General features: G+C 27.6%; 1 protein-coding gene across 4 annotated transcripts in view; it reads right to left on the bottom strand.

The window, feature by feature from the left end:
* Positions 1-451: 451 nt before the first annotated feature.
* Positions 452-16,278, bottom strand: part of LOC149877792 (DNA polymerase epsilon catalytic subunit A-like) — a 29,863-nt gene continuing 14,036 nt past the window's right edge. For 3 of the 4 annotated variants that reach the window (XM_090073639.1, XM_090073638.1, XM_090073640.1), the window contains 36 exons: positions 16,120-16,209; positions 15,897-15,964; positions 15,579-15,774; positions 15,003-15,401; positions 14,541-14,657; positions 14,140-14,346; positions 13,780-13,995; positions 13,444-13,576; positions 13,151-13,247; positions 12,835-12,889; positions 12,675-12,758; positions 12,450-12,556; positions 12,307-12,352; positions 11,528-11,610; positions 11,330-11,423; positions 10,886-10,970; positions 10,585-10,657; positions 10,408-10,498; positions 10,142-10,320; positions 9,158-9,272; positions 7,379-7,435; positions 7,176-7,267; positions 6,776-6,865; positions 6,479-6,563; positions 5,785-5,867; positions 5,552-5,672; positions 5,341-5,472; positions 3,518-3,589; positions 3,160-3,276; positions 2,897-2,982; positions 2,003-2,135; positions 1,640-1,774; positions 1,447-1,529; positions 1,168-1,306; positions 744-853; positions 452-608 (listed from right to left, as the gene is read on the bottom strand). In XM_090073639.1, the coding sequence (XP_089929765.1) occupies positions 551-608; positions 744-853; positions 1,168-1,306; positions 1,447-1,529; positions 1,640-1,774; positions 2,003-2,135; positions 2,897-2,982; positions 3,160-3,276; positions 3,518-3,589; positions 5,341-5,472; positions 5,552-5,672; positions 5,785-5,867; positions 6,479-6,563; positions 6,776-6,865; positions 7,176-7,267; positions 7,379-7,435; positions 9,158-9,272; positions 10,142-10,320; positions 10,408-10,498; positions 10,585-10,657; positions 10,886-10,970; positions 11,330-11,423; positions 11,528-11,610; positions 12,307-12,352; positions 12,450-12,556; positions 12,675-12,758; positions 12,835-12,889; positions 13,151-13,247; positions 13,444-13,576; positions 13,780-13,995; positions 14,140-14,346; positions 14,541-14,657; positions 15,003-15,401; positions 15,579-15,774; positions 15,897-15,964; positions 16,120-16,209 (4,128 nt within the window). In that variant the 3' untranslated portion in view covers positions 452-550. Of the gene's footprint in view, positions 609-743; positions 854-1,167; positions 1,307-1,446; positions 1,530-1,639; positions 1,775-2,002; positions 2,136-2,896; positions 2,983-3,159; positions 3,277-3,517; positions 3,590-5,340; positions 5,473-5,551; positions 5,673-5,784; positions 5,868-6,478; positions 6,564-6,775; positions 6,866-7,175; positions 7,268-7,378; positions 7,436-9,157; positions 9,273-10,141; positions 10,321-10,407; positions 10,499-10,584; positions 10,658-10,885; positions 10,971-11,329; positions 11,424-11,527; positions 11,611-12,306; positions 12,353-12,449; positions 12,557-12,674; positions 12,759-12,834; positions 12,890-13,150; positions 13,248-13,443; positions 13,577-13,779; positions 13,996-14,139; positions 14,347-14,540; positions 14,658-15,002; positions 15,402-15,578; positions 15,775-15,896; positions 15,965-16,119; positions 16,210-16,278 lie in introns of those variants that run through there. The other variant, XR_016447824.1, reaches the window with a different exon arrangement.

The following is a 16,278-nucleotide window of genomic DNA, read 5'->3' on the forward strand; positions in this document are numbered from 1 at the left end:
ATTCAAACTTTCTCACTGTCATAACTGTCTAATAAGTTTAATGCAGTAATTTCTTTCTGCGCCAACAAGGATGGAGAAACAGCAGAATTGGATCAAAGTAAAAATGCCAAAGTTCTTTGTAAAAAACGAATATACCCATTGTTATAGTACATAAAATGTACTGAGTTCGCAAACAGGTAGCCTTTTTAACATTTTTGCTTGCCGTGTCAGAGTACCGAGTTTAAAAAAATTATTAAAGAAAACGAGAGGATAATTTTTCATTAAAAAACTGAAGGTCTTTTAGTTTTAAAGTAATTCAATTTTAAATCGATATTTATGTCCGTAACTTGATGACGTAATGTCCGTAACTTGATTAATGAAATATTATCAGTTATTTACTTTCATATTTCAATTCATTCGAAAAAAATGAATAATAAAACGCGCAACAACACGATTGAGAATACTTTATATATTGTTTTATTCGTTTTTTACCCATAAAAACTCTTTAAGAGGAATTAAGGTTCCTATCTTTTAAACATGTGTAATGTTAATTAATAGAAACCACATTTTTCTACGTATATCCATTGATGAACTCGATTATCTCAGCTAGGTTAACCAGGTGATAATGCCTAAAGGAGAAAAATAGCCATAATTGTAGAAAAGAGGAGGGCCTTAACAGGAGAGAAGGGGGGGGGGGGGCTTTATTAGAAGCAAAGGGGAGAACGTCCATGAAAATCTATAAACAACAGACATTTCTTACGTACTTCGAAATATTTTCATAAATCTTCAATTTCTGCATAAATTGATCACGCGGTATGTGGTTTCTATAGGTACCAGCACAATCACAGAACTTGGACATGTTTTTATCTTTAACCTGCAAGAAAAAAAGGTTTTTTTTTTAATCGAACGTAAAAATATTGAAAGGGAAACTTGAAAATGATCCCAAGTAAATTATGGTTTATAGAAGAGTTTTGACTGAACGAAATTTGGAAGATAATCGACTTATTTTGAATTCTTTTATAACACCACGAGTAACATTGAAGTGTACTTCAGATTGACATCATAAAAATATCTTTCATAACCAATAATTTAGAATATATTGCTTTAATATGAATCGTCAAAACTTAGTCAAACTAAAATCATTTTATTTTTAAAAACATAAACAAATTAATATTTGACACTAAATACCATTTTGCATTTATTGCACTTCAGGTCTTGCAGAGTATATGTCATAGAGCGACGCATTAACATGGAAATAAGGTGCTGCTCAATGACTTCTAATGAGTAATCAACACCACATTCAGGGTTTGAACAACGAATGCTCGCCCTTAAAAAATAGAGAAGGTTTTTACTAATTTTGTAATATCAGTTTTTTGTTAAATTAAAAATACATAACACAATAAAGCAACATGTCGGCATCCAGCAATATAACTCTAAAACACCAGAAAAATTTAATTAGCAACATACGGCTGATTTCCTCTTGCAGGGGTTATACATGTATCGCGACATAAATCCAAATCTCTACAGCTGTTGCAGTATTCACAGATCACCTGAAATTTAACTTATTTTCCATTAAAAGGTCCTCGCTCAACTATTTTCAAAATGTTCTAACAAATATATTCGATGTGTAAATTTACAATCTAAGAGTTTAAATACTCACTTCAGGTACAACAAAAGACATACAAGGATCTTGAAAAACGGCGTCATCTGCAAAGTTTCCTACACCGATTAACTTTAGCAAATCCCTTCTTAATTTGTTGACTTGACTTTGAATATTGATATCAAGCTGTAAAACCTGAATAGATTAACTCTAAATCAATTCAACTATAAATTTAGCACGTAGAGTTTAGAGAAATTCAATTTATTTTCAGTGTAAAAATATCGAAATTAGGTTAAAACATAACGACAACAATTTATTTCAATAACAAACACAAACACAAGATTAGAAAGTCTTTGGACTACAGAAAGTATGAAGACCGAAGTTGTGTTTACACTGCACAAACGTAAGATTTTATTTACTCACTTGGCAAACGGCTTTTACAAATTCAAGTGCTGGATTTTTCAAAGCTAAATAAGATCCTGCTAACACAGGAAACACTGGATCCCCATCTTTATTAACTGATGCTGACACTGACCGATGAATCTTTTGAGTTATTCTAAAATATTGTTGTGTAAAAAAAAAATTAAAAAAAAAAGCAAAAGAGAAATTTAGAAATAATTTTGAAGCATAATTAAAAATTTACAATTTGACAAACTACTCTTAACATTTCACAATTTAATAGAAAGAATACAAAACTCAACTTTGTCATCAAAGAATTAAAAATAAACTTTATCAGTCGAATAGCAAATTAAAAAATCCTACGATATGCGATCTTACAAGTGAATATCTTTGAATCATAAATATCTTTGAATCTGCTGCAATAAGTTATATCTTTAAAACATGATAAGTTACATCTTAACAAATAACTTTTTGTAATTTAAAAAGAATGATTGCAAAAGAGATTCTTGTCAACTCAGCAGCAGAGTCAGTTTTGTCAGCACGGAATTAATGAAGATTTTTGAAAAATGTCACCAAATATAAGATCCGTACTATATATAATAATCGAAAACTATGTTTAAGATAAAAGTTGAAAAATAGAAATTTTAGAGAAGAATTTGTTACAGAAAAAATTATGCAAACAACGAAGATGGAACTTACTAACTGAAAGTTGCGACTTACTTAAAAGATCAGGAAAACAAAAAGAAATCGGTATTGATGATTGCAAAATAACTTGATGCGAAAATGTTATCCAATTAAATCCAATACTTTTAAGATCATTTTTTCATGATGACCTGCTTGGACTGATTAAAATGTGTGCTTAAATATCAAACCTATTTTGTTAAAATATCAAACATATTTTGCAAAAACATGAATTACCCAAAAAGCTGCTCAGTCAAAAGATTTTGAATTCTATCCTGAGAAAACTCAACAGTAGAAGGTGTACATGCTGTTTCTGCCATACGCTACATAAAAAAAAAAAAAAAACTAAATGATTTCTGCCATAAACTACATAAAAAAAAACAAAAAAACTAAATGATTTTTGCCATATGCTACATAAAAAAAAAAAAAAAAAACTAATTGATTTAGAAACAGTCAATATACCAACAAACATTAAAAAAAAAAAGAATTTAGTGACATACTTCTTGTTGAGTACTAACCCCTCTTCTTTTTACAGGGGTATCAGTATCAGCTGGTAGTTGGACAGTTTCTTCAATTATATGAACATAAACTGCATGGATATGTCCGGCTATCGCAATCTACATATCATGACAAACTCACAAATATATCATTTACTATGACATGTTAAATTTTCAAATACACTTTATTCTTAAACTATCATATTACAAGTAGATCTTTTACATCTAGAAAAACAAGTTCATGCTTTTAAAAGAAACTAAATTCGTCTTTAAAATAATTTCCTATTACGTTATACAAAAGTTGTATAAACTTTTAAACAATAAACATGAATCATTATTTATCTGTATCTAATTATATTACCTGAAAGAAGTTTTGACATGAACCAGCAGTTGGAAGAAATTTACAAATGTTCCAGTTCATTTCCACTTTTTTCTAAAAATAATATACATTCTACAATTCCACACAAATTTTGCTGTCTAAAGTTTGAGAGTTGTGTTAATCCAATTTTATGTTGCTTATTTCAAAGGTACTTTTAACCCTCATGAAAAATATTTATTTTATATCATACATCTATTTTATGTGTAAATAAATTGTAAAGTTTTATCAAATTGCTCAAAACCACAAAGTTTAATGACAAATAAGGCTGAAATTAGAGAGTGTAACATGATACAGCAATAAAAATGAAAACGTTAATATTCAGATATTCATGAAATAAACTTTACAATGTACAGTATGTTCCCTTAAAATCTGCACTATTTTTTAAAAATGATTGGTCATAAAAACAAGTAAACAAGAAAATAGTTGTCAAATCAACTTGTTTTATTCATTTTTTCATGAATTTCAAATATGTTATTCAATCTGTGAACTATTGGCATTGATCACAGCTTCAATTCTGGGCCTGAAATTCTTACATGTCTTCAGAACATACACCTTAGGCATGACATTTAACTACTTGATGACAGAAGTTTTCAGAGCTGCAATATTGTTGTGGAGAGATGCACAGGCCTTTGACTCAATATATGCCCATATACTGTAGCCCAGAGGGTTTAAATCTGGGGAGTTTGGTGGCCACAAAACTTTCTCTCAAAAATCCAGCATACTTTTCTTAGCCACTGCTGGGTCTTTTTGGCTGTATGGAGGGGAAGTCTCATCCTGCTGATACACAATTTCAGCATCAGGGTTGAAGGTTAAAGTAATTCATGCACGGACATGGTCTTCCAAGATTTTAAAGTAAACATCTGCATTGATTTTAAAAGTACACATCTGCATTGATCTGCATGGATTCTGGAACAATTTCTGGAATTGTGATATTAATGTAGCAATCATTCCAACTACTTAACACAGAATCCACTTTAAAAAGTTTTTCATCTGAGAACAGAAGTATTATTGGTTAACCTTTCCTAAGGAAGGACAAAAGTATTTAACTTTCTCAATTCATTTGGCCTTTACTTCTTCAGTAATGAAGTAAAGGTGCCTTTTGGATTTAGCTCTAGACTTGGCCTTCAGGTCATACTAACCACCACTTCTAATTGTGTGTTCAGTCAAAGAGAGTTATTTATCTGTTGAACCTAACTTAATAGTTGAGAAAATGAACCTCAATGTTTATGCTACAGCCCAATCAATGATAACTTTTAAGCAACAATTATACAAGATATTTGTATTTATATGCACTTGCATCCCCCCAAAAATTTCATGCTCTTTTCTGTCATTGAACGTATGAAAATTTTTATTAACATTTTGATTTGTGAAATAAGAACCATTCATTAACATTCTTATTTCTGGTATTTGACAGTCACCCTTAACAATAAAAACTTTGACAAACTTCTTAATTAAGCCTAATTTGTATCAACAAATGGAAGAAATGACTATTCCTACTGAACTAGTTGGTTACAAAAATAAAAAAAGTAACCAGATAATTCAATTATTGTCTGCAAATTGATACTATTTACATTCTCACATTAGAGAGTAATAACTATCTGCATTAAAAGAGAAATTTCAAGAAAATGAAGTACTGATTTTATTTAAATTTCTCAAAGTTATCATCTATATCAGTGAACCATTTAATTAAAAAAAAAAAAAATTTACATAATAAGCTAAACCTGTAGTTTACATTTACAAAACTGTGCTAAAACTTACAAAAATGAGAAGCAAAATTCAATAAAACAAACTAGCTTATCACTCACCTGCTTTGCTTCTGATATTAGTTTTGTAGCATCAATATCTTCCTCTTCATCTTCAACAGTAGTAATAGACAGCTCTCCGTGATCAAGATAGCGATCCGGAATTTCAGATAGATAGATTCCTCCTTGGTTAGACTGTAAAAATGCAGTCAAAAGTCAAAAGATATTCAACCTTAACGAAAAAAAATGCATTATCACAGACATCAGTTTTTACTTTGTCCATCCAAAGTAGATATTCCCAACATGCTTTTGGTTCTATCCGTAAACTTTTAAATAAAGTCTTTGATAAAATGCTGTTCAGTATATACTGCACATACGCCAGTCCATCTTTCAATCTAAAAAAGGATTTCCACAACTTTAAAGACTAAAGAAGTGAAAAAACATTAGCAAAAGTTTAAGATTTGTGAAAAAGCCACAACGACAATGACAAAAATAAGTTTTTCAAACTTTCGCTTTTTGGTGTTGAGGATAATTTTGTTGAAACTAGCATAAACAATTGTTGAACCAAGTTTCTTGAACTCTGATATCAGCTAAAAAAAGAGCAGGTATACGAATTAAAAAATTTATTATAATATATGAACTGTAATATATAAATTGTAAATTTTTAATTTTAGGAAGGGTCAAAACATTAAAGAGTAATTTTAAAATTCTTGAGTGAAATTTTATTCAATGAAAATTTGTGCATTGAATTTGAACTATCAGAGCTAATGGTTTTTTGAAAAGAAAAAAAATATAACAATGTTAGATAAAAAAGAACACTTCCATAATCTGAATCTATCAAACTTATAAAAGCTTTTAAAAAAAACAACAACAACAACAACAAAAGAAAAATATAATGAAAACACTTCATCTTAAGACAGAATTGATGCACGCATGATACATGCATGCATCAATTCTGTCTTAAACATAATAGCTAAATAAAAGCTCCCAATAGTTGTAGACTATACATCCAAGTAATTCAATATTAATTTAGAAGAGGTATAATGATGCCAAAAATCATTATAGGAAAATAATTTTCAAATGTGACACAAGACTTCTACCAAATACTAGAGACTTATTTCTATCAAATTACACAAATTTACAGGATTTTTTTATAAAAGAAATTCTTTTAACTTTTATCAACAATGAAAAAAAAAAAAACCTGCATAAAGTATTTTTTCATAAGCCCATGGATAAACCGACACAATGCTGGGTCATACAACATTGCTTCTGGTGAACGCAAATATCTAAAAAAAAAAAAGGAGAATGAATAAAGTTATAAAGAATTAAATTACCCTTCCAATTTTATTATAATAAATAATAAGGATAATTAAATAATATTTAAAGTAAACCAATTAACATTTATAATAAATTATGATTATTAATAAATTTGAAGAGAAATTAATAATAAAAATATGACTTTCTTAAGAAATATAAAAAAAAAAAAAGGTTTAAATGCCTATAAAAATGAATAAGCTGGTTATCAGCAAATGGATTTTTGTAGGTCACAACTTCTGAAAACCAGTTGAACACCAAACTCTTTAATATCCTATGAAAATAAATGTCACATAATTTTGCGATAATATTGTATATTGCCATAATCCTATACTAATGTTACAGCTATGCTATGAACTATTTTTCCCTTATTAATCTATAGTTACACACATTTAACTGTACTAAAAAGTACTCTCTCCTATTACTACAGTATTTGGTAATTATTGTAATTTTACACTGTATTTGTACAATTGTGTTTGTACATTGTAACAGTATTTAGTCTGCTAATTATGATCAACTCTCTTTTAAATCTGAAGTTAACTTCTTTAAAAAAATTTTTTACTATTACAAAATAAGCTTAGCACCTAAAAGTCACTGAACATGCAGCTCCTTCATCATAAGTAGTTAAATTTGACACTACACCAGGACCTGAGTTTAGCATTTCTTCTAGAGTTGCCTACAAAAAAACAACAACAAAAAAATAAAAAAATAAAAATAAAACAAAACCAAAGTTTTAAAAAAATTAAAAAAATACAAAATACAAAACCTAAGCAGTATGAAAGACTACCTGCTGGACATTATCAAAGCTCTGAGCAACACCTTCAGCATCATTGATATGTTGCGACTTAAAAAATAAATGGTAAGTGTCAAATTTTTTATAAAATTTTGGTTAACAGTATGTAAAAAGTACATTAAATACATCAAATAAAACCACCATCAAATAGAAGTAAAAAAACAGATAAAAATTATTTTCATCCAAATCTGTTTTTAACAACTAGAAAAAAATAATAGAAAATGAAGAAATAGATATTTGATACATAAGTTATCAATTATAAAAGTACAATAAACATATAGTAACTATTTCTGAAAATATATGCTAAACTAATCTTAATTTATATAAAAAAAAAAAAAAACTGCTTCTATTACTGTAGTGCAACTACAGTAATATGAAAGTAGTTTTTTCCAGGGCTGTGGAGTCGGTAAGCTGCTGTTCTGACTCTGACTCCTTGATTTTATCATGGACTGACTCTGACTCCGACTCCTTCATAAGTAACCAATTTGTAACAACAAATAGTTGTTTGTTTTACTACAGTTATTTGTTTGTAACAACAAATAACTGTAGTAAAATGTTAACATTGGCTATTTCATCACTATGATACAAATAATCCAACCACTTAGTGCTTTAAATAATATTTATAAGAAAACAATTTCTAAACAAACAACTTTTCTGAACTCTTGTTATGCAACAAACTCTTATGCAGTCGCTAATAACATTATGAATTTGTTAAAATCATGTTTGAAATATTGTCAGTTGGACAGAAAGAACTTGTTCTTCTTTAAGTTCATGTTTTTTAAGAATCTTTTCTACTAAGATCTGGAGAAATTCGCTGGTGTGATTAGTTTTGGCGTCTTTTACTGCCAATGTCTTGGTAACTGCTTCATTTTTTTCAAAAAAGAATTAAACATTGATTGCAAAATAGTTCACTCTGTTAAGAAACACAAAGCGTCCCTTGAGACATTCATTAAGTTCTTCTTTTTGTTTAACAGCTTCTTCAATCACAAATTTTCTAATACTCTCTCTCTCCAGAGAAACAAAGTTAATTGAATACTTACAGTCTTTCTGTTTGTGGAGCAACTCTTTGGTTCTTGGTGGTGGCACGCCTAGCTTTCTACTAAGAATATGTAGCACAGTGCCAGACAATTAAAATCGGGAGTTAGGGGATCATGAAGTTATAGTTTAAGGGAAGGTAGAGGAGAGCGCAAAGAAGGTGATATATGATTCTCAGTGATAAGCAGCAAAATACCCTATTGCTTATCACTGTTTTAAAGGCCTAAAAATAACATGTCAAACTCCTTTTCCTCCAGTTGTTGAAAACTACAATTCCCATTGTGTCTGGATATCCTACAGCTTTCAGAGCATCCTGTTTCTACAACTACTGGAACATTATGGTATAGATGGTTTATGAAAATACAGGATTCTGCATCTGCATCAATAATTGTTGGATAGGTTAGGTTAAAATAAATGAACAAGATTTGAAAGCAACACCTAAAATAATCTAAATCCCTTATTTAGTATGGCAATATTCAAAGGCATAATTAGGTTTCTGTGCAAAATTATTGAGTGAGACTTGGTGAATGAGACAAAAGTAACAATTTCATTTTTTTTTTCTGTTTAAATTTTGAACTGTTTTCGTTTGTCTTACACAAAGGAATTTTAATAATAAAAAAATATTAGTTAGTTTAAAGTACATTTATAAACAAATTCTTGAATTTAAAAGAATTTTAATATTGAATGATTGACAGGATGGATTAGCAGGTTTTTATAAAAATAAGAAAAAATCCTTACTTGAAGAACAGTGTTTACAGCCAATGCATCAAGTGATAATTCTATACATACAGTTGAATAGCAACCTGGTTGATTAATTTCAGGACTTCCTCCTTCATCCAATTCTGTAACAATTCTGTAATTATTATAAAAATACATAATGAATTATAAAATATTTATGAGTTATATATAGTATTAATCTTCATTAATATACCTCTTTAATATAAAATACTTAATGATTTGACAACTTAAAATCAATAAGAAACTATTTTATACTATAACTATTCAAAACTAATAAATTGTTTCAACCCACATGGATTCAATACTCCAATTAAAACAACTAATTTTTTTATACTTATTACTCTATTTGATATATTTATTACATTTGCTTTGAATAATTTTAAATTCATTATTTAAATATTTTTTTAAGTTAACTTTTTCACTAACATTTTTTAAGTCTGAAGATTTATTTTTGTTAAAATAGCATTTAAAATAATTGTGCTTTTGTTACTACAACTTATTATAATTTATTATAATTTATTCAATATTTACTTTATATGTAAATTAAAATTTTTACTTTATAACACTCAGATTAACAAAAAAAAATGTTGCAACCTGAAACAAACAGCAATAATTTTATTTTTACAAATAAATGAAATAATAAATGGCATAATAAACATTAAAAAAATGAGTCTCAGTAATAATTATGTCTAAGTTTAGTATATAAGTCAACTCAGCGTATAAGTTTTTTTTAGAAGAGATAAGGAAACTTTTTAAACCATAATATCAGTAATTATAGTTTACAAATGTTTATGAATTTCTATGAACATAAAATCAAAGAAATTTTAAAACCTATTTATTAGTAGCATTAAAACTGATTACAAAAAAAAAGTATTTTGAAAATTAGTCATAAAAGCATTGTGCATTAAAAGCATTAAATTAAGTTAAATTTAGTTAAATAATAACTAAATAATTAAGCTCTACAAACGAAAGTTAAATATAGACCTATTATCATCTTCTTCTTTACCACCAAGATCAGGACGATCAGTAGCAGACATCCATAACAAATGATTATGCTTTTGGAGATGGCGTGCATAAAAAATGTCTGCAGCATATAACGCAGCATCACCAGCAGGAATATTTCCGATGGGAATATGGAAGTAACGAGCATTTAAAAGTTGCATCTAAAGCAATGAAAATGTTATAACTTCAATTACAGTATTATCATTTTAAAAATTTAATTTGTGTTTTTTTTTAACTGACAAGCTGACCTCTAACCAAACATTTGTGTCCAAGTAGGACTGAATAAATCTTTTTGCTAATTGTCTCTGCCAATCAAGTGCAGTGAATTGACTTGTGTCTCTAACAATTTTAAAAATAACCACTTTAATAGAGATATTTTTTATATGGAATAAAATTCAAAACAGCTACAGTTATCAAAATTTTACATTTCAACATTAGGCATTTCTATAATGGGGAACTCCTTCAAAGCATTCACTTGTGACTTGAGATGTTTTTGATCTAAAGAAAATTAAACTAAAAAGGTAAAAACCCAAAAAGAACACAACTACTAGAGAAAATACTAGAAAGTGAAGAAATAGATAATTAATACATAAATAAGTTATCAATTTTACAATAAACATATAGTAACTATTTCTAAAAATATATGCTAAACTAATTTTTATATAAAAAAAAAACCCACAGGCTAGTAAATTATATAACAAATTACTGATTTAAATATTTATTGACCTGTTTGAGTTTGCATTAGTATCACCGTTGGACCTTTATTTTCATCTTGGTATTGCATCAATACACGATGTATATTGCGATATAACTTAAAATAAAAAAATCTAGTAAAAATTAGTCCAAGTGAAAGTCTTTTAATATTGTTATTTTAACAAAAGAATTGATCAAAAGAAAATAAACTAGAAATATCAAAATAAATTTAAATCTACTTAAATAATATTAAATCTATTTAAATAAAATTAAATATATTTAAATAAAATAAAATTTATTTAAATAAAATTAAATTTGTTTAAATAAAATTAAATCTACTTAAATAAAATTAAATATATTCAAATGAAATTAAATATAATCAAATAAAATTAAATACATTTAAATAAAATTGAATCTACTTAAATAAAATTTAAATAAATTAATTATAATAAACCAGAATCACTTTAAAACTTATACTTGTTTTGCATCTGTTTCAACTTGAACATCAAATGTGAATGATGCAGTTTCTGGGGGGTTGTATGTTTCTTGTTGTTCTTTACGTTCAAGAATTCTAAATTTTAAAAAATTCCATAAGGAATAAATTATATATAAACATACACACAAAAAAACACATTATTATGCATGAAAATATTTACAACTATTGCTAAAGCAAACCTGTTAGTTCTTTCCATTGAGTACATATTTGATAGATTTGGCATTTGATTGCTTCGCACAGTATTTAAAACAAATACATAAGCCTGAAATGATTAATTTTTTTTAATCAACCAAATATATTAGAAAACAAAATAGTGAATGAGATATAAGTAAACAAAATATGTAAGTTAACTTCAATCAGCTTTCCAGCATTTTCCCCCCATGATCAATGCCCCTTTAAATGTGTGGAAAATATTTGACAAATACAAATCTTTGCTTAGAAAATTGGGTATTAAAATTTCTTTTCTTGAAAATACTTTTGATAGCAAAAAGAAAATATTTTTCTGAAAGATAGCACAACAAAATTATTTTATTTAACTCTTAAATTATTTTAACTGAAACAAAGAAATATATGTAACCATGACACTCACCCAGATAATTTTAAAGGGTTTAAATTCAATTGAAATATGAAATTTCTCTTTGTAATTTTTATTTTCCTTCTAGCATAATATTATTTAGCATAGAATTGTTAAAAACTGTTTTATATATATAATTTAGCATAGAATTGTATATAATTTATTAAATATTCATAAACATTCATACAACTTTATTTTACTCTAAAAATTGTTAAAACTATTTTAAGTTTTTATCAAATTACTTAAACTTTCCTTAATTTAAAATTAGACACAAAGTTACTGAGATAAAATAAAGTCTAAGGTAACAAAGAAAAATATTTCTGGTTTATAACTTATACAAAAAAAGTCATAGGAAAAAAAAACCACTAAAGCAAATCTACTAACTTTTTGTAGCGGAGGCATGAAAATGACAAAAACTGCACGATTTTCTCTAGAAGACCATAATCATATTTAAATAAATTAATTATATATTAAATAATCAAAAAGAAAACAATTACAAACTTGCACAAAACAAAAACAATACTCACAACTGCGCATGATAAAAATACAGGTGTTTTAAGGATTGTGATTCCAGATAAGTGGCTTCTGCCAATGTTTTAAAATCAAGTTGACTGATATCAAAGGAGTCGACATCCTGAATTATATTAAATAGAACGAAGTGTAAAGCAAGTAGAAAAAATAAACTGTATAAATAAGTTTATAATTGGTAACAAATGCATTTACACTAGAACTTGAGAAAAAAATCAACTCACTCTGCCATTTAATGCTCTTGCAACATTTTTGTGAACTTTGCATAAACATCCAAGTTTAATCACAGCACGCACATCTAGTGGCACCTAAAAGATAAATCCTTTTAAAACACAAAAGTATATTTAACAATAAAACATTTACTCAACAATTCAAAAAAAAAACCTGTGTTTCATAAATCCCTTCAATATCTGGTGAAGACAAATCTGCAACTAACTCACTATAACAAAAAGTAATAAAAATTCTATTAAAAAAATTACTGCAGGTCAGTTTCCAAAGACTTTAGGGTTTTTTGTAAATTAAGCTCAAAAGTATTCAAAACAAACATTTATTATGTGACATTTACTTCAAAAAACAAGATATCATGAAATCCAAAATAATAATTCTTGCAACAAAAGAAAATTTGGATCTTTTAATGAATTATTTATTTAAAACAGTATTTGCGGTTAAAAAGAATTAAATTGTTGTCAAAAGTTAGGACCTGCTGTGATCTTTATAGATGACTTCTGGTATTGAGTACTCATACAGATAAAAAGGGGGTTGAGATCGTGGAAGAATTTTGTTAACTTTGCGCCATGCTAAAATTTCAACAAGAATTATAATAAGAGTTACCTTCAGTTACCAAATCCACTGAACACCAATCAACATAAAAAATAAATGATTTCTAACACAATAACACTTCATACTGCACAGTTATTTTAACAAACAGGATCTGAAAATATTATATGCTTATGAAGAGATAATCAGTAGCAAAAGATTTTCTTAAAATATTACTTGCACCCTCGCCAGTTTTTAATTTTCGTGAGTTGACATAGAAAACACGTGGAACAGTTACATTGATAGAATGCAGATCATTATTTACCATCACAAATAAGTTAAAAACACCAGCAGTATCTGTTTCAGCTATCTAAAAAATAAAATTTATTGATAAAATGGTTGTGCACAACCAAAGAATTTTTTTAAATGCAATATTTTTAAAAAATTGGATGCACAATACAATGGCATTAGTATTATAAAAAAATAATAATTTTAAAATTAAATATAAAATTAAAAATTATTACAATATTTAAATATTTATAATACTTATAATTTTCAGACAACTTTTTTAACCTGTACTATTTCCCAATGACTTTCAAGAAGTGATCTGGTCTGTTTTTTAAAAAAGTTACCAAGTCCTGTTTGCGGAGCAGCTCTTTTTCTGTCTCCTAAAATGTCTGCCATATTGTCATTTTTTAACTTTTTACGAGATTCACGTGCAGCATTTCGCTGCAACTTCTGAAAGAGCCATTTTTTTTTTTGGAAAATAACCCAAGCATTTTGATCTTCCTATAAAAAAAGGATGCAAACAATACTTCATCAGTTTGTTTAAAAAAAAATTTTGATATCAAGATAACATGAATTAAAGCAAATAATAAACAACTGCAAAATATGAAACAATCTTAAAAGAAAAAAACCTAATAAAAGTCTCACTTTAGTTACACCCATAGATGGTGGATTTCCTAGCACTTCCTTCCATGATTTCAATAAATCACTTTCCAAAAACTCTGAATTTTCAACTTTCTTATCAACTTTTCTTCTCTTATGAACTATAGGTATATTTGGTGAAGTTAAAGAACGCTTTCCACCAAAATCCTCTAAATCTCCGATCGTAGTATTATCCACAACTTTTTCAACCAACTTAATTTTTATTAAAAGTAATCTGTTTAACCATGTTTGTTAAATTACAAGAGAACAAAAAAATGCATGTTGATAATCAGAAATAATTATAGAGGAAGAAAAATGGGTTTTGAAGTAAAAGATTTAAAAGAACTACTTCTCACATTCAATGCATAAAACAAAACACTTTTAGAATAAGGATAACAAAAACTCACATCTGGTGCTTTAGAAAACATGTCTGTTATTCGTTTCTGTTGGAAAACATCATTTTTTTCAAGCAATCGCTTGTGTAGCCAATCTGGATGTTTGCATCTTGGAACAGGATTTGTAATCTGACATTTAACAAAAAATTTAGTGCATAACAGATATTGACTTTTGTGAATAGAATAATTTAATACACTAACAAAAAGTATAAGACAAGTAGAAAATTATTTAAAAAACAAACTGAAAATGTGAGGAAAAAATGTTAAAGTAAAAAAGTTTTATTTAGGAGAGTTAAAACAATGAAGTACCTTTTGCTTGTTTTAACAATCCAATCAATAAGATGTTTATAAATGCAATTACAATGAGAGTTGTAAATTATTCCATAAAAAAAATTTTATTCAACTAATATTAATAAACCTAGTTTTTGTTTATGCTTAAAATTTTAAAACAAATAAAACTGTGTCAAAGCTTACTCCTTGCATTGCAGCTGGTATGGTAATTATCTTTTGGATACAGCTGTTTAATCGTTCGATGTAATAGTTCCAATCAAGAATATTTCTTATATCAAAGTCAAAATTGTCTGGCACCTTCAGCCATCTTTTTAAATAGTGTTTTTTAATACTGTCCTCAGTTTGAAATATTGCAAGAGGAACAGCTCTTTCTGTTACTGGTGTTCCTTCAGGCTTGCACGATATGATAAAGCGACAGCTAAGACCTTTATCTTTAACCATTTGATCGCCAAGAAATTCAGCTAAACGCTTTGCAGTACTAATTGATGTTGATTTTTGTGATCCATAATCATCAAGGGACCGAGACATGCTCCGATTTTCTGCAATTAGTTCAAAAAGTTCACTGTCTGGCAATGTTTCACCCTGGATACGTAGATAGATACGTAGATAGAACTATTACTTGTAAGAAATTAAGAGTCTTAAAATGTAATTAAAAAGCTTATTAAAAAAAAAACAAAAAAACAAACCAAATGCTAAATAAAAAGTATGAAGAACATAAAGAAATAGATATTTTAAAATGTTATGCTGCATAAAACAGACCTTGCTATAAAGTACATCCAGCCAGTAATCAGCACACTTAGCAACAGAAGAATAGACAGATTCCAATGTTTTCCCTTCCAAGAATGATTCAAACACTGATGATTGAAAAATCTTTATGAGTTGCAACTCACCTCGCCTCTTGACTTCAAAACCTTTCAACTCTGCCAAAGTACCATCTTCCTTAAAAACTGCATATCTAAATGGCATTTAAACGAACTATTTTCTTAGATGATTTAGAAAAAAACACTTTCAAAAATTGATTGAAAACACAATCATTAGTTCTTTTATGTGTAAGAAATGTATTAGGTTACTGCATACCGTTTTTTTAACTTTTTTCCTTCTTCTTTTGATGCTGGTAAAATCATAGCCTTGTAAGGACCATCAACCTAAAGTAATAGTGATAAAAAAATGTCTGATGTCAATTACACATTTTTAGATAAAGAAATCACTACTATCAGTTAGTAGCAACTTAGGTAAAAAGAATCAAATAACAAATCACAGTAAAAATATTATAAGTAAGCATTCCTTATAAACAACTTACTTCAAAGAAAATAGAATTTTCACTCCGTACTGTATACTCAAGCTTTTCTGGGTTTGTTAAATCATGGTATTGATCATTTGTAAAACCAGACTGAAAATCAAAAATTAAAAATTAAAACTTATTTTATAAAATTTTCACAAAATTCAGATAAAGTAGTGA

This window comes from Hydra viridissima, unplaced genomic scaffold, assembly GCF_058129835.1.
Source record: "Hydra viridissima isolate aposymbiotic clone 2 unplaced genomic scaffold, HvirCarnegie_v1 scaffold_16, whole genome shotgun sequence".
NCBI lineage: Eukaryota > Metazoa > Cnidaria > Hydrozoa > Anthoathecata > Hydridae > Hydra > Hydra viridissima.